Consider the following 24,178-nt stretch of genomic DNA (forward strand, 5'->3'; position numbering starts at 1 on the left):
TGACACAGCATGCACGTTCACCAGGCGGTGGTGTCATTTTACTGCTGGGTACCTGTGTCACCTGTTCTCCTACTGCTTGTCCCCCTGTGCACTGCTGCAAAACCTTGCTTAGTAATATTTGTCGGAGGTCATTGTCGTGAGGCCTTCCCTCGGGGGAAAGGATTCTTAGCACGTGCAGCCCACCTCTGTGCTTGTATTCGTGGCTGTTGCTGGCGAATAGTCCTGTGTCTCACCAGCACAATAGTCCACGTGTTCAGGAGAACCCCAGGCTCAGGCTCACTTGTCGGGAGGACTTTATAAGGCGGCCATTCAGATTCTCCAGGCCATGCTTTTTATTTACTTACACATAAATATTTATAATACATGTATTTTCCCCGTTGTTCTCTAAATGAAAGCACAGGTTTGTTTTTGTAATTAATTCATTAATTTTATTTATTGGCTGTGCTGGGTCTCTGTTGCTGTGCGTGGGCTTTTCTCTAGTTGCAGCAAGTGGAGGCTACTCTTTGTTGTGGTGCACAGGCTTCTCATTGCGGTGGCTTCGCTTGCTGTGGAGCACGGGTTCTAGGCGTGCGAGCTTCAGTAGTTGTGGCACGTGGGCTCAATAGTTGTGGCTCGCAGGCTCAAGAGCACAGGCTCAGTAGTTGCCGCACACGGGCTTAGTAGCTCCAAGGCATGTGGGATCTTACTGGACCAGGGCTTGAACCTGTGTCCCCTGTATTGGCAGGTGGATTCTTAACCACTGAGCCACCAGGGAAGTTCTTGTATATCTTCTTTGGAGTCATGTCTATTCAAATCCTTTGCCTATTTTTAAATTGGGTTATTTATTTATTATTGCATTGTAAGAGCTCTGTATATTCTGGGTACTAGACTCTTATCAGATATATGATAATATTTGTATATTTTATATGCAAATATTTTTATTAGTTATATTTTTTATTAGTGGCTTATACATTAGATGTCATATCTAAGAAATGATTGCCTGATCCAAAGACATGAAGCTTTACACCTGTTTCCTTCTAAGAGTTTTATAGTTTTAGCTCTTACCTTTAGGTCTCTGATCCATTTGGGGTTAATTTTTTTCTATGATGTGAGATAGGAGTCCAACTTCATTCTTTTGCATGAAACTATTCACTGATCCCAGCACCATCTGTTGAAAAGACTATTCTTTCCCCATTGAAATGTCTCGGCACCTGTGTTGAAAATCAGTTGCCCAGAAATGCATGGGTTGGTCACCTCTTCTTGTCTAGAATGTCTTAAAATGTTGTTTGAGGTTATGATGGTGTAAATAAGAGCACCTAGAAGATGAAAACTTGAGTTCTAAAATCCTTGTTTCCATTCAACCACATTAAGGGGAGTTTGGTGTGTCTTCTACACCCCGTCTAAGCCATTAGGGCAGATGTGTGTGATCTCTTGGGCTCCAGACAGCTTTCTTGCCACCAGAACCTGCATTTGTCCCTGACGTCCTCACTGGATTCATAAGCAGAGGTGGAGGCAGCAGATAGGTTTAATTCAGAAGCACAACTTGGAAGCCTCGGGAGAGGGAGGGAGGAGCAGCCACTAGCCAGTGCACATTCCAGAAGACCCAGAAGTATGTTTGTGTGTGTGTGTAAGAGTGTGTGTGTGTGTGTGTGTGTGTGTGTGTGTGTGTACAAAGGCAGTGACACTGGCTCCCTGGGCCCAGACGCACCACTGAGGGGCAGGAAGTGCCAGTCCCGTCAGGAACACATCCTGTTCTGGGAACAAAGCGGGTCCTCCCTTCGCCCAAGCCTGTGTCCCAAGGAGCGGAGTCTTGGAGCCCAGCTCTGAGACATGCGTTCACCAAGGCGCTGCCGAGGTCGGCTTGGGGCAGGGACGGGTTTGTTTGGCTGCGCAGACTCCCCAGGCCCGGCGAGCCTGTTCAGAGGGTAAAAGGCAATCCGTTCGAGTCCTTTCCTCTGCTTTGTGAGCTTAGTCACCTGAGATCCTGGGCTGCACAACTCACCTGTCCACCCAGCCTGCCCGAGTCCCCGCTGGGGAGCCACGTTGGTGGGCGTGTGTGTGCGTGGGAGCTGGGAGCGCAGTGATGATTAAGGGGGTGGGGGTTGTTTTGTTTTGTTTTATTCAATCATAAAACAGCAGTTTTCCACTTAGCCTTGGGCACTCCAGCTGACAACCCTGTCACACAGGTTTCTTTGTTTAAAAACGTCCAGGGTGTTGTCGGAATTCAGCAAAGCCCAGGTGAACTCTGTGCCCACCGAGGGACTGAGCCCAGAAACGGAGGTTCCCGTGCTGCAGGCCTCACTCACCCTCCACGGCCTGGACACCAGCACACCCCCGCCCTTTGAGGTACCTGCGGAGCCCCACCCTGCCCAAGCATCCCCTGGGACCCGAGATGGGGCCCACACGGGGGAGCCTCTTTCCCAGGCGCCTGGCCCTGGGGGCTGGCTGAAGCTGGGCATGGCCCAGGCTGTCCTTTCGGGGAGCACTTCAGGCCAGCAGCCTCCTAGTCCTGTGAGAGAGGCAACCAGAGCAGTTGGCCAAGGAAGTGGCCAGCGGAAGCCCCTGGAGGATGACAGACCTCGGCTGAGCCTTGTGGTTCCCTCACCCACCAGTCCGGTGAGTGGTCCAAGCTGGGTTGTTTTGGCGGGGGATGGTGGTGGTGGGGGCGGAGTGTTGGTGAATGTCTCAGAGCCAGTGCAGGGTTTCCCCAGCTAGTGACCCCGAGTGGTCCCTGCCTTCTCCCACTGAGCCCCGCGCCCTGCAGCGTTTGGTATTAATAGCATCGTGGTGAGGGAGCTAATGTTCCTTGGGGTGTGAGTGGTGGATGTGAGCCAGGCTCTACGCCCTCACTTCCCACGGGTGTCTCCTTTTATTTGCACATCGACCCCTGTTATTTGCACATCGACCCTGTGGTGAAGATAATTCTCACCCAACCTCAGAGTCTCTGCTCTTAACCACTGCCACTTACCAGCTTACGCCCGTGGGCGAGGCACTTCACCTCACTGAGCTTTGGTTTCCTCCTCAGTACTTGTTATTATTAAATAAACGTTGTCCTAAAACACCAGGCTTTGAAAATACTCATTCTGCAACACGAACCAGATTTCGAACCGCACCGTCCACTTGGGCAGCCACTAGCCACATGTGGCTCTTGAGCACTTAAAACGTGGCTCGTCCAAATTGAGATAAGCTGTGTAAAATAAACACTGGATTTTGAAGACTTAGTAGGAAAAACAGAATGTAAAATGTCTCATTCATAATTTGTTTATTTATTTATTTTTTCTATTTATTTATTTATTTATTTATTTTTTTTGGGGGGGGTACACCAGGTTCAATCATCTGTTTTTACACACATATCCCCGTATTCCCTCCCTTCCTTGACTCCCCCCCCTTCGAGTCCCCCCCACCCTCCCCGCCCCAGTCCTCTAAGGTATCTTCCATCCTCGAGTTGGACTCCCTTTGTTATACAACTTCCCACTGACTCATAATTTGTTTATTGATCACATTAAAATGAAAACATTTTAAATATGTATTTTATTTATTTTTTACAAAAAATATTTATTTATTTGGTTGCGCCAGGTCTTAGTTGCGGCAGGTGGGCTCCTTAGTTGCGACTCCAGGGCTCCTTATTTGTGGCATGCAAACTCTTAGCTGTGTATGCACGTGGGATCTAGTTCCCTGACCAGGGATCGAGTCCAGGCCCCCTGCATTGGGAGCACAGAGACTTATCCACTGCACCACCAAAGAAGTCCCTAAATAGGTATTTTAAATAAAAATATACTATTAAAATTAATATCACCTGTTTTTGAAACTTTTTTTAATGTGGCTACTAGAACATTTAAGATGACCTGTGAGGCCCGCATTGTATTTCTGTGGGACAGTGCTGTTCTAGAATAAGCCAGTCCAGTGTGTTGATGACCCAAGAAAGCCAGCCCTGGGACTGTCCTGGAGAGAGACCCCGAGGGTAGAGGCTGGAACTGTGGGCCCAGGGAAGCAGTAGTCAAGCTGTGAACGCAAGCTCTTGTGCCATTTCACAGTTGTTGGTGGATCTCGAAAAGCAGAAGTAGGAATTGGAGTGCATGTGCACACAGGACACGCAAAACCCAGAGTTCATCCCAGCTACTGTCTGGGGCTTGTGTTGGGGATGTAGTCTTGCTCTTTCAGCTCCATCCACACGTGTCTATCCTTCCAGATCCTATAACTCAGGATGGGCCAGACTAGAAGAGGCACACCCACCCACTCTCTTAACAGCTTTATTGTGGATTCACATAGCATACTATCCACCTAATTAAAGTGTATAATTCGGTTTTTTTAGTATGTGTTCATAGAGTTGTGCAACCATCACCACAGTCTGATTTGAAAACATTTTCATCTCCCATGAAAGAAACTCCCCACCCATTAGCAACCACTCCTGTCCCTTTCCCCTCCTGCCTCACCCCCCTCAACCCCTAGCAACCACTAATCTACTTTGTCTATAGATTTGCCTGCTCTGGACATTGTACATAAATGGAATCGTATAATATGTGACATTTGTGATAGGCTTCTTTCAATTAGCAAAATGTTTTTAAGGTTCATCCATGTTGTGGCCCCTATCAGTACTTCATTCATTCTTTTTTTTTTTTGCTGAGTATATGGATGTATCACAATTTATTTATCCATTCATGAGTGAATGAACATTGGCATTTTTCCTGCTTTTTGACTGTTACGAATAATGCTACTGTGAACATTCATGTGTAATTTTTTGCTTGGACATATGTTTTAACTTCTTCAGATGCATACCTTGAAGTAGAATTTTGGGATCATATGGTTAACTCTGTATTTAACCTTTTGAGGAACTGCCAAACTGTTTTCCAAAAGCAGCTGCCTTGTTTTATATTTCAGCCAGCAGCGTATTCCTCTGTATCCTTGCCAGCAGTTCTTACTGTCTGTTTTGTTTTTGTTTTTATTGTAGCCATCCTAGTGGGGGACAAGAGGTATCTCATTATGGTTTTGATTTGCATTTCCCTGGTGACTAATAACGTTGAGCATCTTTTCGTGTGCTTATTGCCATTTGTGTATTTTCTTTGGAGAAATGTCTATTCAAAACATTTCCCCATTCTTAAATTGGGTTATTTAATAAGTTGAGTTATAGGGGCATGCGCAGATGTATGGCAGGAGGGAGCCTGTAGGTGGAGGGAGGAGGCGGAGCCATGGGGGCGTTGCCGTGGAAACCGGAGGAGGCTGGGGGCTCCCGGCCCTCAGGAAATGGGGCCCCTGGACCTCAGCGGCCAGGGGGCGAGGAGGAGGGGCCCGGACCAGAGTTCTACGCCAGTGAGGGCCTGCGGGGTCCGTCTTCTTGACAACGGGTCGCGTTTCACCCCTTCCCCCAACCGGGCAGCAGCCGTGATGTGGGAGGTTGATGCGGGATCCGGACGTGAGCTGGCCTCCGGCCTCAGGGGAGCGTGCTCCCGGGGCCGACCCAGGCGCCCTCCTCTGCCGTGTGAGCCTGGCACGCGGATTCTGGCCTCAGTTTACCCCACTTTGAGTCAGGGACGGAGCTGCCTGTATGTCCTTGACGTGCCCCTGTCAGACGGGACCTCAGTCTCCCCACCTCAGCAAAGGAAGAGGATGAGTTAGAGCTCCGTGCACAGACGGTTCCAGGCCCGAGGACGGCCCAGGAGCCGCGTGGACCCAGGGCTAGTCACTGCCCGCTCTACACCTCGTTTCCTCGGTGCAGTAAGGGTGAGAAGGCCACTCCCCCCATCCCCACCTCCACCTTCCTGACCGGTGGGCAGACAGGGTGTGACAGTGGCTGGCACGTAGCCAGCATTCATTAGATGGACAATCACTTTTCCCTGGTTTCACAAGCGGTCAGTGGCTGAGTCAGAACCTCCTGTCAGAGACTGGATGAAAACCAACCTCGTCATTGTGGCCTAACCTGCCCTGGCCCACCTCTCTGCCCACCTCTCCCCTCTTGCCCAATGTGTTCCAGCCACAGCAGAATCTTCTTCTGCTCCAGGAACACACTGATCTTTGTTCCCACTCACTTCCGATGGCCCACTTGACTTCTCCACTTGGATTTTTTAACGGTATCTTCAACCTGACGGTGGGCCCTCCCCCAGCAAAGAAACTTGCTTTCCCCCCAGTTTTCTACCGTTACACAAAATGAATCCATGGCACTTCCCTGGTGGTGCAGTTGTTAAGACTCCACGCTTCCACTGCAGGGGACCCGGGTTTGATCCTTGGTCAGGGAACTGAGATCCCACAAACTGCACTGCACAGCCGAAAAAACAAAAAGGAATAAAGGACTACATGGCATTTGGTAAAAAAAAAAAAAAAAAAAGTTGAGTTATAGTTCTGTATATATTCTGGACACTAGACCCTTATTAGAGAAATGATTTGCCGATTTTTCTCCCATTCTGTGGGTTGTCTTTTCACTTTCTTGATGGCATCATTTGAAACATAAAAGTTTTAAAATTTGAGGTAGTCTGTTTTTTCTGTTGTTGCTTGTACCTTTGGTGTCAAATCTAAGTACTCATTCCTAACCTAAGGTCTTGAAGATTTACTCCCATGTGTTCTAAAAAGTTTATAGTTTCATCCCTTACATTTAAATCTATGATCCAACTTCCCTTTTTTGCATGTGGTTATACAGTCAGATGAGCACCATTTGTTGGAAAGACTATTATTTCCCCACTGAATTGTCCCACTTTCTCCTTTAACATTTTTTTTGAGGAATGATGTGTTTAAAGTACCCAGGTCCTCGGTGTATACCTCAGTGAGTAATTGTATATCACATACACTCCGTAACCACCATCCAGATCAAGATATAGAACATCTCCAGCCACCAGAAGGCTCCCTCGTGCCTTCTCCCACTCACTGCCACCCTCCAGAGGAAACCACTAATCTGACTTCCAGTCCTTAAAGTTTTTCCTGTTGTTGAACTTCATATAGATGGAATCATAGAGTGTGTACTCTTTTACTTCTTTCACTGACCATTATGTCTGTGAGATAGCCTGAGGCTCTAGTTTGTTGTTTTCCATTGTTCTGTAGTATTCCAGTGTAAGAAGATATCACAGCGTAATTATCCATTCTCCTGTAAACAGACATTTGGGTTGTTTTCCGGTTTGGGCTGTTATGTAGAAAGCAGCTATGAGCATTCTTGTACTTGCCTTTCGGTGAACCTGTGTACTCCTCTCTGGGTGTACATCTAAGAATGGAATTGCTAGGTCACTGAGTCGGCGCACGTTTAGCTCTAGTAGATACTGCCAAAGGGCTTGTGCTGACTTATACTCACAGTAGCAGTATATGAGCATTTCCATCGCTCTTCTGGGATGAAGAATACCATTGTCAATGGTATTGTCAATCTTTTACATTTTGGCCACTCTAGTAGGTGTGTAGTGCTATCTCACTGTGGTTTTCATTTGCATTTCTCTGATGACTAATGATATTGATACCTTTGCATTTGCTTTTTGGAAGCATCCTTTAAAGTCACTGTCTCATTCGTAAATTGAGTGGTATGTGTTTTCCTTGTTGATTTGCTAGGGGCTCTTTGTATACTGTACATGTGTCTTTTATTGGAGAAAAATATATGCATATAGCAAATATATTCTTACAGGCCATGCTGGCCTTTTAAATCTCTTAATGGTATCTTTTGTTGAACAGAAGTTCTTAATTTTAAAAAAATAGTTATTTATTTATTTACTTAGGCTGCGCCAGGTCTTAGTTGCAGCATGCGGGATCTTCATTGTGGCACACAGGATTTTTAGTTGCAGCATGCGGGCATCTTAGTTGTGGCATGTGGGCTTGGGTGTCCACTGATGAATGGGTATACAAAAGGCGGTACATCCGCAGTACATCCACACATTGGCATATCATTTGGCAATAAAAAGGAACAAAGTACTGATAGTTACCACAACCTCGAAAACATTATGCTAAGGGAAAGTAGCCCATTTCAAAAGACCACATAAGCCTTCATTTATACGTGTCCAAAATAGGCAAATCTGTAGAAACAGAAAGTAGATTATTGGTTGCCTAGACCTGGGGCGGCTGAGGGGAAACAGGGAGTGACTGCTGATGGGTACGAGGTTTCCTTATGGAACAATGAAAATGTTCTAAACCATGTGGTGGTGGTCATACAGGTCTGTAAATATGCGGAAACGATTGAATTACACACTTTAAATGAGTTGGTTTTATGGTATGTGAATCATGTCTCAATAAAGATGTTTTTAAAAACAACCTGCCCTTACTTCTTTCCCAATAGATAAACACAAACTGGATCTCAGAAGATGACTTCTACCAGCCTCCCCGGGAACAGCCCGTGGAGAGTCCTTCCGATGCCTCTGTAGGTTCTCCCAGAGGGACTCCAGAGTCAAGGCCTGGTCTCCTCACGCAAGGACCAAGAAGAAGCTGTTCCTTGGAGGCCTTGGACAAAGCTTGCGTGCCTTCCCCAGGAAGCAGGAGAGGTGAGGCCACCCCGGCACCAGAGCATAATGACTTCAGGGTGGTGCATCGCAGGCAGATGGGTAGGTGACTGCGGGCTTCCGGGTGCCACAGTACCTGTGGGCAGTGCCTTTCAGAAAGCAGTTCAGAAGTCCTCTTTATCATTACCAGTTGGGCGGTGTCTTCTCCCAAGAAAAACCTCATCCCCTAAATGTAATAAGGAGCACCCTTGCTGAGTAATTCAGGAAAGCATTTTAGGAAAAGTAGTATATTTTCTCGTAAAAAAAAATTTTTTTTCTAATTATTTATTTAGGCTGGGCTGGGTCTTAGTTGCAGCACGTGAACTCTTAGTTGCGGCATGTGAACTCTTAGTTGCAGCAGGCAAGCAGGATCTAGTTCCCCAACGAGGGATGGGACCTGGGCGCCCTGCATTGGGAGCGTGGCGTCGTACCCACTGGACCACCAGGGAAGTCCCTCTCATAAAAATCTTAATAAAGTACTGGTCAAAACTCCCTACAGAGTACACAAATGCTGTTTCATATATTGAAATGGAAACTCTCTTCCCTGAAACTCTCCTATAAATCTTGTGGTTATACATGAGATTATATATAAGATACATAAGATAACCTTATAAGTGTACAGACATCTTGATTCTGTCCGTCTGTAGCCCAGGGCACACCCCCTGCCTCTTGAAGACCCAGGTGTTTCAACTGCTCCCTCCCAAGGACTCTCTCTTAGATGGTTTATTTAACAGCTCTGGTGGGGTTTATCAGATCTGCTATTTGTTCAGTGTCCTTTGTGTGCAGTTTACAATGAGGCCAGGTTGATCTCCGCACCCTGTGAAATTCCAGACAGCATTAAATAACCATAACCTAATTTTTCTGTAACCCTCAGAAACAAACAAACAAAGTGTGCCGTAGAATCAGTCTCTTTCTCTCCTCATTTTCCATTTGCAATGACCCAGCAGAGAACTCTGGCCAGGTTGCTGGGGCCCTGGCTCGGGGAGTCTGGGCAGAGCCCTGGTCTCCATGCTGCCTCCTTTTAGGTTTTTCTTTCAGCCCATGTGCTGACTGCAGCCATGGCAGAGAAGGTGTGTTTTATGCCCCTACATCATCATGCCCCGAAGAGTAGGAAGACCCTACACAGTGATTTGAAATCTCTAAGCTTAGTCCAGGCTGGGAGAGAGAAGTGTGTGTCCTTTGGACCGCAGGGAGCAGGAAGCATTGGGCTGTGTGTGGTACATAGGCACTCACTCACTCACTCCACAGATGCTTATTGAGATCTGTGATGAGCCAGGCACTGTTTTCGGTGCTGGGGACACTGCAGGAAACAAGGCGAAGTCCTTATCTTCATGGGAAGTATATTCTAGTGTAAGAGGCAGGAAATACGCATATAAACAAGTAAACGTGCAGTGTGGACAAGTGATAATAATTTCTGTGGGGAGTAGTAAATCAGGGAGGTGGGCAGGGTACTATTTCATGAAGGATGGCCAAGGAAGCCCTCACAAATATGGTGATATTTGAGGAGAAGTGGAGGGAGGGAGGAAGGCACGAGGTGATCTTTGTGCTTCAAGCAGGGAGAATACGTGTAAAGGCCCTGCGACAGGAACACACTTGACATGTGCAGGAAACGACAGAGACCTGAGTAGCTGGAGCAGAGGAGATGGGGAGGGAGTGGTTAGAGATGAGGTCAGAGTGACGGAGGGTCTCATGGGCCACAGAAAGGACATTGGCTTTTGCTCTGAGGGAGATGGCAGCCTTGCAGGGTTTGGGGCGGAGAGATGTAATCTTTTAAAAGGGGGAGTCATCGTGGCTCATTTGCTGAAGGGCTAAAGAGACCAGTTAGGAGACCGCGGCCATAAGCCAGGCCAGGAATGGTGGTGGATAGTGCTGGAGGCGGTGAGAAGTGGAGGAAGATTCTGGACATGCCAAGAGGATTTGCTAATGGCTTAGATGTGGGGTGTGAAAGAAAGTCAAGGATAACTGTGAGATTTTTAGTCCAAGCAGCTGGAAGGATGAAGTTTGCCATTTAATGAGAGGAGGAACATCCGGAGAGAAGCAGGTTTGGAGTGGGAGAATCAGGAATTCATTTTTGGACATGTCGACTCTGAGAAGCCTATTAGACATACATGGAGCAGATGGAGATGGGAATCGAAAGTTGAAGGGCGAGGCCCAGGCTGGAGATAAAAACTAGGGAGTCGTTGGCATAAAGCTCCGAGACCAGGGAAATTCAATTAGGAAGCTGGTGTCTGTAGAGAAGAGAATCCAGGGCTGAGCCCAGGGCCTCCAGCACTGAGAGGCCAGCGAGAGGAGGGGGAGCCTGGGAGACAGGAGGGGGGCCAGTGACAGCAGAGAAGAACCAAGGAAAGGGTCTCAGCTGTATCCAGGGATGCTGATGGGCCAGGGCAGATGGGGACCAATGATTGGCCTTTGGACTTGGCAGCAAGGAGGTCCTGGTAGCCTTCCCAAGGGCAGCTTCTGTGGAATGAGGGGACAGAAGGCTGCTTGGAGCAGGTTCAAGAAGGAATGGGAGCAGGGGGAGTAAAGACAGTTCCCACACCTCCTCAGGGGGGTTTCTGTAAAGGGAACAGAGACACGGGGTGGTAATTAGAGATGTGAGTGGAGTCAAGAGATATTTTTAAAGCTGGGAGAAATAACAGCGTGTTGGTGGGCTGGTGGGAATGAGCCAGTAGAGAAGGGAGAAAAGGGCGACACAGGCAAGGGAGGATTCCAGGAGGACGTCCTTGTCCTTGAGCACACATGGGAGGGTTGGCCTCAGACAGAAGCACAGCCAGCTCTTCCCCGGCCACGGGGGGCAGTCAGAGTGTGGGTGCAGATGCTGGAAGTGGGGGGTCCGTGAGGGGCATGTAGAGGTGATCGTTTGAGTGCTTTTATTCTCTCAGTGAAATTCAGGAACAAGGTTAACAGCTGGGATGAGGATGGGATGGAGGCTCTCAAAAAACGCTCCCATCCAACCAGTGGCGGGCGCGTGTTCTCCTAGTGGTCTCATCCACACCCGGGACAGGACTCTGGCCCCGGAGGTTATCCAGGCTGTTGAAGGGTCAGGCCCGTCATCTAGAGCACCTCTTTCTGCCTCCAGGGCTGTCCAACCCATTCCGGGGGCTCCTGAAGCTGGGCACGGTGGAGCGGCAGGGGGCCATGGGCATCTGGAAAGAGCTCTTCTGCGAGCTCTCCCCGCTGGAGCTGCGCCTCTGCCTGAGCGGCGAGGAGGGCACCTGCGTGGAGAACTGCTCGCCGCTGCGCTGCAAATCTGTGGGGCCGGCCCACAGCGACGGCCGCTTCGAGCTGGTCTTCTCGGGCAAGAAGCTGACCCTGCGTGCCTCGTGCCGGGATGAAGCCGAGGACTGGCTGGACCGGGTGCGGGAGGCGCTGCAGAAGTGCCGGCCCCAGCAGGAAGAGGAGTGGGTGACCATCCAGTACCCGGACCAACCCGAGGACCCCCCAGAGGCCCCCCAGGGTGGCCACCCCTCCCATTCGGACCTGCTCTCAGAGCCTGAAACCCCCCAGGGCCTGCAGTTGGACTGGTCCTCTTCCCAAGTTCCCGAGCCCGATGCTATTAAAGAATCCCTTCTGTACCTGTACACGGACCGCACCTGGATGCCCTATATCTTCTCCCTGTCCTTGGAGTCTCTGAGGTGCTTCTGCATGAGAAACAACGAGACGATGTTAAGTGACAGCCATGGAGTCGAGACCATCTGAGACATCCTGCCGGACACAAGCCTCAGGGGCCCATCCTTCTTCAAAATCATCACAGCCAACGCCGTCCTGAAGCTGCAGGCCGGGAATGCCGAGGAGGCTGCCCTGTGGAGGGACCTGGTGCACAGGGTCCTGGCGTCCTACCTGGAGACGGCCGAGGAGGCAGTGACGCTCGGCGGGAGTCTGGATGAAAACTGTCAGGAGGTGCTGAGGTTCACTACGTGGGAGAATGGCTACCTGCTGCAGTATCTGGTGGCCATCCCCACGGAGAAAGGCCTCGACTCCCAGGGCTGCTTCTGTGCAGGTGCCAACTCTCTGTCCCGCCGCCCCCAGCCTCCCTGCCAGCCTCGCTCTGCCCGCAGTGGGGTTCCTGCTCTAGGCTCTGCACCCCTTCCTGGTCCCCACCAGTGCCCCATCCTGCCCCAGGGGAAGTTGCAGCAACTGAGGCTGTTTGATGATCAGATTATATCCTTTTGGAGCAGGGGCATGGTACCCTTCCAAATATTTTGGCATGCTTTTGTGAGTGTACAAGATCTGTTTTTATTTTTACTTTTTAAATTATTTTTTTATAAATTTATTTTATTTTTATTTATCAGCTGCATTGGGTCTTGGTTACTGCGCATGGGCTTTCTCTACTTGCGGCGAGCAGGGGCTGCTCTTCATTGTGGTGCACGGGCTCCTCACTGTGGTGGCTTCTCTTGTTGTGGAGCACGGGCTCTAGGCGCACGGGCTTCAGTAGTTGCAGCACGTGGGCTCAGTAGGTGTGGCTTGCAGGCTCTAGAGCGTAGGCTTGGTAGTTGTGGTGCTCAGGCTTAGTTGCTCCACCGCATGCGGGATCTTCCCAGACCAGGGCTTGAACCCGTGTCCCCTGCATTGGCCGGCGGATTCTTAACCACTGTGCCACCAGGGAAGCCCCCACAATTTGTTTTTAATTACAAAAATGGGCTCGTACTACTCAGAGCTGTCCACCAAAACTCTGTGGTAATGAGAATGTTCTAGATCTGTGCTGTCCAGGACGATCGCCGCAAGCCACATGTGCCTACCAAGTACTTAAAATGTGACTTCCTAGCGTGAGAGGAACTGGATCTTTAGTTTCCTTTAATGTAAATATATTGAAATGTAAATGAGCACTTGTGGCGCATTGCCGCTGTTTTAGTCGGCACAGCTATACCTCTTGTTCCGCAACTTGGGCTTTTCCTCCTTAGGGGGGTATATTATACATATTCTTCTAGGTCAGCGCATCTGCTCTGTGGTTAGCATCGTCCAATCCTGTGCTGGGCCCTGGGCCAGATGCTTTCGTTGGACTGTCTGCTTTAATCCTCATGACAGCCCTGTAGGGGTTTGTCTCTATTTATGGCTGAGGAAACTGAGTCCCAGGGCTGGTAAGTACCTGTCCCAGGTTCACACAGCGCATGATGGCAGAGCCGGAAGAGGACTTGATGGTCCCAGAACCTGTTCTCTTAGCCGGGCCCCCACAGGGCCTCTCCACTCCCTTGCTTTCAAGGCTGCATGACATTCCGCTGCTCACATTCCCTTCCTAGCTCTCCTCGCCAACCCAGACACCTGTTTCCATCACCCTGGGCCCTCCGGGAGGAGGAGGCGGCCTTGCTGCAGAGCGTGCCGCAGGGAGACGGGTGGCTGCAGGCGGTCTAGGAGCTGTCCTGTCGGGGAGGAGCCTGTGGGACTAGAGGGGAAAGCCTGCTTCAGGCATCTGGAAGGAAGTGGTCTGCGGTCGATGCCCCCTGAGGATGGAGAAGCTAAGCAGAGCAGAGCTTCCTGCAGAAGATATTTTCAAGCCCCTGCTCACCCCTCGTCCCCCACCTGCCAGCCGCTAACGCTGACATTTTGCCCATCAACCCCATGGGTGCCAGGCTCAGGGAGGAGGCCAGGCCCCCGGGGCTGGCAGGAGGGCTCCCCCGCTGGGGATATGGATGCTGGCAGGCGGCTCTGTTTGCCACCCGCCAGCCTGCCAGCCACACTGAAACTGGAAAGCTCAGGCCTCCTTTCTGCCTGTGGGCACAGCTTGTTGACCAGGCAGACACCAATCTCTGACATCTGGCTTGTATTTCATAGTCTACGGGGCACTTTCAAAACCTCTTTTAAACTTCGTGATAACAAGTAGTAGCTGAATTGGAACCTTGCAAAAATTTGGTGATGGTCAGGATGAGACAGCTGGTACATCAAAGAGCCAGCCTTTCTAGTCCCCAGGAGGCAGAGGGGACCCTTCCCTGGTACTGTAGGAGGCAGGGCCCGTGCTGGGGATTTGAGGCAGGGCTTGGTGTTGCCCTGGGCACACCCCACGCCCGTGCCCCCACCCTCCCCCTGCCCTGCTGTGGAGGGGCCCCCAGCAGAGGGTCTGAAGCTGGCCCTGAACCGCTGTCTCGAGGCGTCAGGCAGGTCTGGCTTCAGGCTGGCACCAGGCCATGTCCAGACGGCCCTGCCTCTGGCTGGCTTCCCCACCCACTCCCCGCGGCCAGCCCCATGTGCCCAGCCTTTGCCCTGCTTGCCGAGACCCTGACTCTGTGGCTTCCGTTTCTGGGCCCCCGTGGAGGGGTGGACCCAGAGGAGGCTGGCATTGGTGTGCAAACAGTGGGAACATTGAGCAGAGGCAGCAAGGGAAAAGAGAATGTGGGCTCTACACCACCCCAACCCAAATCTGGCTCCAGCTGTGCCACTCAATCGGTGCGCGACTGGGCAGGTTTCCAAACCTCACTGTGTATCCGTTTCTTCAGCTGTGAAATGCTGATGATAATTCTTACGGTGTTTTGCCATAAAGATTAGTCAGTAGGGTTGATTCCGAGTGGTGGGAATATGAATGGTGGTTGTTTTTATCTTTGTACTCCTTTTTTTTTTAAAGATGTATTTCATTATTTCTTTATTTATTTCTGGCTGCGTTGGGTCTTTGTTGCTGGGCACGGGCTTTCTCTAGCTGCAGAGAGTAGGGGCTCCTCTTCATTGCAGCGCGTGGGCTTCTCATTGTGGTGGCTTCTCTTGTGGAGCACAGGCTCCAGGCGTGCGGGCTTCAGTAGTTGCAGCACGCAGGCTCAGTAGTTGGGACACATGGGCTCAGTAGTTGTGGTGCACGGGCTCAGTAGTTGTGGCACATGGGCTTAGTTGCTCCACTGCCTGTGGGATCTTCCCGGACCAGGGGTCGAACCCGAGTCCCCTGCATTGGCTGGAGGATTCTTAACCACTGCGCCACCAGGGAATTCCTTCGTACTCTTCCTTTTTAAACTTTCTATTGATTCTTTCCGTCGATAGTGGGCCCTTTCTGCCTTGGCAGTTTCTGTGTTGCTCAGAAGCTGACTCTGGCCCCACCGCTGCTCACCCCCCCACTGTTCTTCTCCCCAGGCTGCTCCCGGCAGATCGGCTTCTCATTTGTACGACCCAAGCTCTGTGCCTTCTCTGGCCTCTATTACTGTGACATCTGCCATCAAGACGATGCCTCAGTGATCCCAGCCAGGGTCATCCACAACTGGGACCTCTCCAAGTGCCCGGTAAGCCTCGAGCCCAGCCTTCTGTGGCCTCCCGGGGCCTCTGAGTGACAGAGGAGGGCTTGCTCCTCTTTGTGGCTTCTGTTCATATGTGTGGGGGAGTTTGGCTCTAGGGAAGCCCGGGTCACTAGTTCAGGCCCCATGATGTGGGGGAGCTGACCAGGAAAGTAATTGGGTGCTGGTCTCCAGCCCCTAGGCAGAGTTCTTTCAGTGCCTGCCTTGGTCCTCAGGTGGCAATCTAAGGATGGTTCACTGCAGCCCCCCATGGATACAGATAAAACTATTTAAAGTACCAGCAACTAGATATGTAGATAAAAATGATGGGATAGATTATATAGATGGATGGGTGGATGGGTTAGGTGGGTAGGTGCATGCATGGGTGGATGGGTAGATAGGTGGATAGATGCGGATGGAAGGATGAGTGGGTGGATGAGCAGGTGGATGGGTGGGTGGGTAGGTGGATGAGTATCGACGGATGGATGGGTGGATGGTGGGGTGGGTGGATGGATGGATGGATGGATGGATGGGTTAGTTGGGTAGATGCATACATGGGTGAATGGGTGGGTTGGTGGCTGGATGTCTGGATGGATGGGCAGATGGATGGGTGGACTGGCCAGCTGGCTGCACTTCTGCTGGGAGCAGTCAGCCTTTTCTGTGCATTTTTTTTGCTTTTTTACATAGGCATCTACTTTTTTTTCTTTTCACTGTTCAAAATCATCTTTATTCAGTTGTTTAGCCTTTCTTCCCACCCCCAAGAATACAAACTCCTGCATGTACTTTTTTGTAAAGTTTGGGATCATACTGGACTCATACTGCTTTATAACATGCTCTGTTCAGTTCGTATTACATCTTGGGCACTTTTTTAAGTTCACCAAATGCTTCTGCCTCAGATGTATTCTGCAGTCTTTCAGATTTTCCTCCTCTTCAACTTGAGCTTACCCCCTTACATAGCTGTGTTACCATGAGCAAACTGTTGAACTTCAGTTTCCTCATCTGTAAAGGAAATTAACAACAGTGTCTTTCCCCGGGCTGTGTGAGGACTAAAGGAGACAGTACCCACCAGTCACTTAGATGGTGCCTTTTCTCTATCCTGAGGCCTCCCCTTCTGCCCCTAATTCACTTGGTCAGAGTCTGCCTCAAGGGGCACAAACTTGGCTTTCTCCCAAAGGCACAGATTTCTGCTACAGCAAGACAGAGCACCAGGAAGACGCTGTTTGCTTCTCCTGAGACCCAGGCCTCCGGCAGTGCTGTCTCTCCACGTGGAGGTGTCCGCACGTGTCCCCATCAGAGTCCAGGGAACGAGATTCTCAGAGCCTGCACCACCCCGCCCTCCCCCCCACCGCCCCCGGGGATGGGAACCCCCAGAGACATTAGCTTCACTTTGGCTTTTTTATTGGTTCCCTCATCCCCAGCCCTGCCCTCAGTGTTAGCTATTTAACTAACTACACGGAGAAAATGAAACCTCAAGATGACCACAAATGCAAAGAGCCCTCCGGCCATAAAACACCCTCACTGTTTACAACTTCCGGGTGCGTCTGTTGAGCCGTCTCCTTATTCACTGCTGTAATTTTGTGCCGCTTCCTTTTTCCAACTAGAAGATTATACCATTCCCCTCAGCATGCCTGAAGTCAGGAAATATCCAGCTCTCTCAAAGATGCCAGACCTGGGGAAGCCAGCAAAATTCAAACGAGGAAGTGGCTGGCTGGCAGGTTAGGGGCCCTTTGTCCACTGTTACCACTCTGGCTGACCCACTCCTGCGAGGCCTGGCTGGCACTTGGCAGAAGGTCAGCCCAGGCCTGGGGCTTCTCTCTTTGTCTGTCTCCTGCATGGGGAGGAACAGTCCCTGGGGAGCTCGAAGGCCAAGCCCATGCCTCTCTGCCGCACTTGGCAGTTCTCAGCGCCCGCCTTCCTGTGTGTCAGTTCATCTGAGCCTCACCCAAAGCCTGGGGCTGAGTCGTGGGAAGGGCTGGGGAACAGCAGTTTGACTGAGTCACGAGCCACCGGGCCTTTGTCAGTGGGCTGCGCGTTGGCTGGGGGCTGGTTCCTCAGGGCTCTGGGAAATGGGGAAAGATGGAGTTGTCAGCTGCTGGGGCAAGTGAGAGGTTCTGGTGGAGCAGCCCCCGGCCTAACAGTCTTCCGAGGGCCCTGTTGCATCCCCTTGGGCCAAGGGACAGACACCGGGGCCACATAGGCACCCACAGATTCTGATGGCAGCTCCCATTTACTGAGGATACACTTACATGGATTTCCTTTTAATCTAAACTCAAAATAACCCCATGAGTTAGGTGCTTTTATTTCCCCCATTTTACAGATGAGGAAACTGAGTCACAGAGAGGTTAAGTAAGTTTCATCAGGTCATACAGCTGGGAAGGGGTGGAGGTGGGAGCCAAAGCCCGACTCCTAAGCACTGCAGGGCGGTTGACAGCGGAGAACATCTCAGCTCCTCCATCCTTATCACGGCAAGGAGGAAACTGCAGGGGAGAGGGGCTTCTCTTTAGCAAGTGAGGCAGCCAGGTGCGCAGAGACAACACCTCAGTTTAGACCTGGCCTCTGCTTTCTTCTGGTGGCTCGGATAAGCCACTTTAGCTTCTCTGAGTCTCAGTTTCCTCATCTGTAAAATGGGAATGATGACACCTTCCTTTCTGAGTTGTTGTGAGGATGAAGAAAGGATGTGGTCGAAGTCCTTAGCCCAGTGTCTGGTAAACAGTAGGTGCTCAGTAGTTGGCTTTGGCATCAGGGTCAGGGCTGAGGGTAGAACCTTCAAAGTCCTATCACGTGGGAGAGGCCCAGATTGATCACTGAGCTCCACGTGGAGACTTGGGGGGCCCTGGTGGTGCTGCTGGCAGGGGTGGAGGGAGCTCAGGAAACCTCTAGTTAAACTGTGTCTGATCCGTGGCTTCCTGTGGTTGGAGCCTGACTCAGACCCGTCACCTGGTTCCTGAGCCTGGGGTAGTGCCTGTTTCCTTTCGGCAGGAACACGGGGGCGGGGGGGACAGGAAATAGTGGGGAGGATCTGTGAGGCCCAGGGGGAGAGGCGTGTTGACTGGAGCAGCCCCTCCTCCATCCCAGTACGGTCGGTCGGTCGGTCGGGAGGGGCAGGAGCTGGTGCCAAGGGGGGAGAGTGGGTTTGGACGTCAGATGAACTGGGTCCAAACCATGGCTTGTATGAGCTGTGGACCTTGGCCAAGTCACTTCCTCTCTCCGAACCTCCGTTTCCTCATCTGTAAAATGAAGACGGTACCGCTTCCCTCGGCAGGTGGATGGAGGGGTGAGCGAGTGAGTCGGTACCACAGTGCCAGGCTGTCGGGTGCTCACCAAACGGCCCTCCTGTCTCACCCTCGCTGCCCGCTGGTGTCCGCAGGTCTGCAGGCAGGCCCTGACGTTCCTGACGCAGATCCGGGCCCAGCCCCTCATCAACCTGCAGCTGGTGAACGCGTCCCTGTATGAGCACGTAGAGCGGATGCATCTCATCGGGAGGAGCCGGGAGCAGCGGAAGCTCCTGGGAGATGACCTGGGGCTGTGCCGAAGCGGAGCCCTGAAGGAGCTGAGCAAGAGGTGAGCACCCTGGGCGTGGACACACGCACACACACAGATACACACACACACAGAGACACACATGGGGTCCATGCGCCAGCAGGTTCTCAGGAGAAATGCCAGGGCTGGGTGGAGAAGGCCTTCCCTTTGTGTTTAGGAGTGGCTTTTATTTGTGCACATATCTGTCCATTCATTCGTTTGACAAATATTTATTGAGAACACGCTCAGAGCCCATCACTGGGCCAGGGGCGTGGGCCGCAGCGCTGAGCGAGGTGGACCTGGGTCCCGCCCTCTGGAAGGCACGCAGGTGAGTAAGGCCGCCGCTACCACGAGGGGCGAGGGCCGGAGGAGAGAGAAGGACGCCCTGGGAGTACAGCGGGGCGGGGGGTCTAACCCAGATTGGAGGAGGGCAGAGGGGGGAAGGCTCCCTGGAGGAACTGACATCCAGGGTGAGGCCTGAAGAACGCGTGGGAAAGTGAGGAGACACAGGAAAGAGTGTTCCAGACAGAAGGAGTGATGTGCACGGGCCGTGAACGAAGGCCCCATGCGTGCAAAGAACAGGGAGAACTTTGAGGGGAGCGAGGACGAAGGTAGGGATGTGGTGAGAGGAGGCCGGAGAGGTAAGAAGGGCTGTGGCACCCTGGCTCCTCCGGTCCCCGCCAGCCCTCCACCCCATGGCAGCTTTGCTGTGCTGCTCGGGCAGCATCTGTCTCTTGATAGCCTCTTGTAATCTGGCAATAAATTCAGTATAGGGCTCTCTCGCCCCCTGCATGATCTTTTGAAAAGAGACAGGAGCTTGCCCTTTAGCTTCTATTTTCTCCCAGGCTCTTAGGCAACAATGTCTCACCCGTTCTATGGCCTGATCTTCCATCAGAATCTGATCTTGAACTCTGCCCCAATTCCCACTACCTATGCGTTGATCCAAGGAGATAGGAATCTGCCTTGCTTGGTTCTGGTTTGCCATAGTTTCAGCACGATCACACCACCAGGTTTTGAATTGTAAAAATTCTCCTGGGGCTAACACTGCACGAGCCAACGTTGCCCAATCGGCTGGAATTAAACGAGAGCCTTCGGCTACTCCGTGTATGATACCTATGGTGAATGGGGAATTTACTCCATAATTCTGTACTGCGTGCTTTAATTCTTTCAACAATTTGCAAGGGATTGGCTCCTGTACTGCCTCATAAATTCCATTGGGATTGTTAGGATCCACTCCAGGTGCCACCCTTTCATGAATCCTTACTGGAAATGCCATTTGCATAGCTTCCAGATCTCCCTCTTGTCTAGCCTGCAAAGTGCCCTTCTGTAAGGGTGATAAAACTGAGTGTCCTTTAGACACAGGAAAGGCATGAGCTCCCCCAGGCGGCGTTAAGGAGGGTGGAGGAGGGGGCAGTAGAGGAAGTTCACTGATTCAGGGGTAACCGATAATAATAGAGTGGTGAATTAATAATCCGACATAGGTACTGAGAGTTTCGAGGAAATGGCAACATTTCAGAGTCACTAACTGTAAGATATGTTGCCCTCCCACCACCCTAACTGGTGCTCATTTTGCAGGTCAGCTACTCTTCTTGTCAGCGATGTGGCCAAGGGGAGGAAGAATGTCTCTCAGACTGGAGCTTTGAGGAGGAAGCGTTCAAATTGCCAGAACTGGACTAGCACTTTTGAATTTCCCAGCATGCCAGGCCCTGTGGCTTCCTTGAGAAGCTCCACATCCTTCCCAACCCCTCCCCCCACCCCTGGGCTGCCCAAATCTTGCCTCATGGTGCAGGGCCGGTGAGGGGGGTTGGGGAGATGGCCCAGCGGGAAGGAATTGTTGCCTTTGCTAGAGGAAGGATGGTTTGCACCCTGGTGACTCTGGGAAAAAGGCTTCCTCTGGTTGCTCAGATTGGATCTCTGCTGGAACCTAAGGAAGGTGGTGGAACTAAGGGTGTCATAAATAAAGGGTGGGTCGTGAGACGGGAGAGGGGCGCCTTTGTGTCTCGGGACTCTCATAATGCTTTCGCTTCTGCTCAGGGTGCAGCGCCCGTGCCCCACTGGCCTGGGTCGCTGTGCCCGGGAGCCTCCGCATAGCATGTCCCCAATGCGCCTCTGGTTCCCATGGCTTGTCTTCACGGGGCAACCATTGTGGCTTCTGGCCCAGGCAGCTCAGCCTCTGGAGTGGACCCTCGACCTTGTTCAGTGGACCCCCGACCCCCCGGGGCTAACAGAGCCTTGGTCTTCACATTCCTCACACCTCCCACCCAAATCGCCCTATGCGATTACACCCCGCACAGAGTCGGGGGGCTTTAATGACTTGTCCTCCTCTCCAGAGCAGATGTTGGTGCTGCCTCGTCAGGAATTGACTGAGACTTTGGTTCCACACCCAGACACGGATTCAGCTGGAGAGCTGCCCACAGGGCCAGATTAGTTTGCTGTTCCACATCAGGATGTGAATGACAAGCTAACCCAGCAGCAAAAGCTCCCAGCAGCGGTTCCAGTGCTGGACTGGGAACAGAATCAGGGCTTGGTTCTGCCTTTTTGGCACAAAAGTAAGACTAAAACCATAGGTCTAGATCAGGCTGAAGGTCACCAATCATTTGCAATACTTGTTCAAGAGCTCAAAACCAACGAAGTTTATTGTTTCAGCCCCAAACCTGAAGAAGGATCTAGTTCAGCATCGACAGCTTGCTAAAGTTGTTGTTGGACGTACAGGCCAGTTAGAAAATGAAACTCAGGGTCTAGAACAGCAGTTGCAGGATGATTATGTAGCTTCCGGTATGGATACCATTTACCCTGAGGAGAGCCTGCCTAGGGATTTTCTGGGGGAACTCGGAGCAACCTCTGCAGCCCCCTGAGGAGGCTGAAATTTCTGCATCCCAGCAAGAGGCCCAACTTCGTCATCCAGAGACCCCTGAGGAGGCTGAATCTTTTTCACCCCAGGCAGAGGTCCAGGATGAAACTGCAGAGCCCACTGAAGAGGTAGAACCACCTCCACTGCAGCAGGAGCCTCCATCTCAGTCTCTAGAGCTCCCTCAGGAGTTTCAACCTTCCCTACTCCATCAAGAGGCCCCGACTCAAGCTCCAGGGTACCCTACCGAGTATGTACTTGAAAGTCCAGTGAGTGATGAGGTAGCATCCCTAGCTGGCATTCAGCATCACGCTCATTCAAACGTTCCCAGTGTCACACTTAAACCTCTGGATTTGGAACTGACCATCACTCCAGAGCCCACTACGGAAGCTGAGTTTCCTACAGCTCAGCAGGAGGCACTGGCTCTACCTCCTGAGCCTCCTGAGGAATCTTCTGCAACCCAGCAGGAAAGCCCAGGTCAGCCTCTAGAGCCTCTTGCAGAAGCTGAGCCTTTTCCAAGTAAACAGGGGCAAACAACTAAGCCTTCTGAGCTTAGTGAGGAAGCTGAACCCTTTCCAACCCAGCATGAGACCCCAGCTCAGCCTGCAGAGTCTGTTGGAGAAGCTGAAACTTCTCCAACTCAGGAGGAAGCCTCAGCTCCGTTTCCAGCAGAGACAGAACCTTTTGCAACGCTGCAGGAGCAACAAGCTCAGCCTCCAGAACCGTCTGCAGGGGAGGTGGAACCTTCTCCAACTCAACAGGTACAGCCAGCTCAGCCTTCAGAGCCTTATGAAATGACCGTTTCACCTCCAAGTCACCATCAGGTTCCGCATTCAAACGTATCCAATATCACCATCAAACCTGCAGATGTGGAGCTTAGCATAACAGCAGAACCCACTCCAGAGGTGGGACCTTCTCCAACTCAGCACAAGCCTTCAGCTCAGCCCTCAGTGCCCCTTAGCAGTGCAGAATTTCCTACAGCCCAGCACGAGGCCCGCACGCTGCCTCCACAGCCACCTGAGGAGGTTGAACCTTTGCCAGCCCAATCTGTAGAAGTTTTACACAGAATAAACCTTCAATACCAAAGGAGACCGCAGCTCAGACTCCGGAGCTCTCTAATGTGATTGTAGTTCTCTCTCCAGAGCATCATGTAACAACGGTTTCTCCTCTAGGTCAGGATCAAGCTCAGCCTCTGCAGCGGCCCACTGTCACTGTTAAACCTGTGGATCTTGCACTTGCCTTAACTCCAGCATTCACTAATGAGGTTGAAAGTTCTCCATCCCAACAAGAAGCCTCAACCCAGTTCACAGTGTCCCCTGAGCAGGTGAAACCTTTGTCAGTGCAGCAAGAGGTTTCAGATCCGCATCCAACCGCCTCTGAAAGTGTTGAACCTTCTCCAGTCCAGCAGGAGCCCCCAGCTCAACCTCCAGAGGCCCCTACAGATGTTGCAGCTCCACCTTCACTACCTAATGAAGTGACAGGCTCACCTCTAAGTCCAGGTGAAGCTCAACATCCAGTGTTGCCTGATAGCACAGTTAAACCCTTGGATTCTCTTAACTGTAGAGCCCACTGAAGAGGTGGAACATCCTGCAGTGCAGCAGGAGGCCCCAGCTGAGTCTCCGGTTCCCCAGGGGGGCTCAGATATATCTCCTGAGCCCCCTAAGGAGGTGGTACCTTCTGCCACACAACAGGAGCTTCAGGCTCAGGCATCAGAGCGCCCTACAGAGGTGGAACCATTGCCAGTCCAGCCTACCACAGAGGCTGAACGTTCCACAGTCCTGCAGCAGAGTGCAGTTCCAGCAGCATCCCCCGAAGTGACAGTTGCAAGTCCAGAGCAGGTTCAGCTTCCACATCCAACCTTGACTGAGGTCACAGTTCAACCTTTGGAGCTGGAAATTACGTTAACTCCGGAATCCAGTATGGAGGCTGAACTTTCTCCAACCACGCGGCAGCCCCAAGCTCAGCCTCCAGAGGCAGTTGTAGCTCAGTCTCCATCGCATCCCGAGGTGCTGGTTCCAGCACCAGATCAGGCTCATGCTGAGCCTCCAACATCACCCAGGGTCACAGCGAAACCTTTGGACCTGGAGCTTACCATAAGTCCAGAGCCTGCTATGAAGTCTGCATATTCTACAGCCCTGCCGCACTTAACGTTACTGCAGGATCCTATGTGGAGACTGAACTTTCTCCAACCATGCAGGAGACCGCAAGACAAC

At 51.5% G+C, this 24,178-nt stretch overlaps 1 protein-coding gene across 1 annotated transcript in view; it reads left to right on the forward strand.

Moving 5' to 3' along the window:
* The first annotated feature begins 1,726 nt into the window (after positions 1-1,726).
* The window catches only part of LOC130843198 (putative pleckstrin homology domain-containing family M member 1P), an 85,989-nt gene continuing 63,537 nt past the window's right edge, over positions 1,727-24,178 (forward strand). Inside the window, 6 exon segments of the mRNA XM_057719747.1 lie at positions 1,727-1,904; positions 2,190-2,595; positions 8,216-8,477; positions 11,494-12,414; positions 15,462-15,607; positions 18,966-19,159. Coding sequence (XP_057575730.1) covers positions 1,810-1,904; positions 2,190-2,595; positions 8,216-8,477; positions 11,494-12,414; positions 15,462-15,607; positions 18,966-19,159 — 2,024 coding nt within the window. The 5' untranslated portion in view covers positions 1,727-1,809.

Source organism: Hippopotamus amphibius, unplaced genomic scaffold (genome assembly GCF_030028045.1).
Source record: "Hippopotamus amphibius kiboko isolate mHipAmp2 unplaced genomic scaffold, mHipAmp2.hap2 scaffold_260, whole genome shotgun sequence".
Classification (NCBI taxonomy): domain Eukaryota; kingdom Metazoa; phylum Chordata; class Mammalia; order Artiodactyla; family Hippopotamidae; genus Hippopotamus; species Hippopotamus amphibius.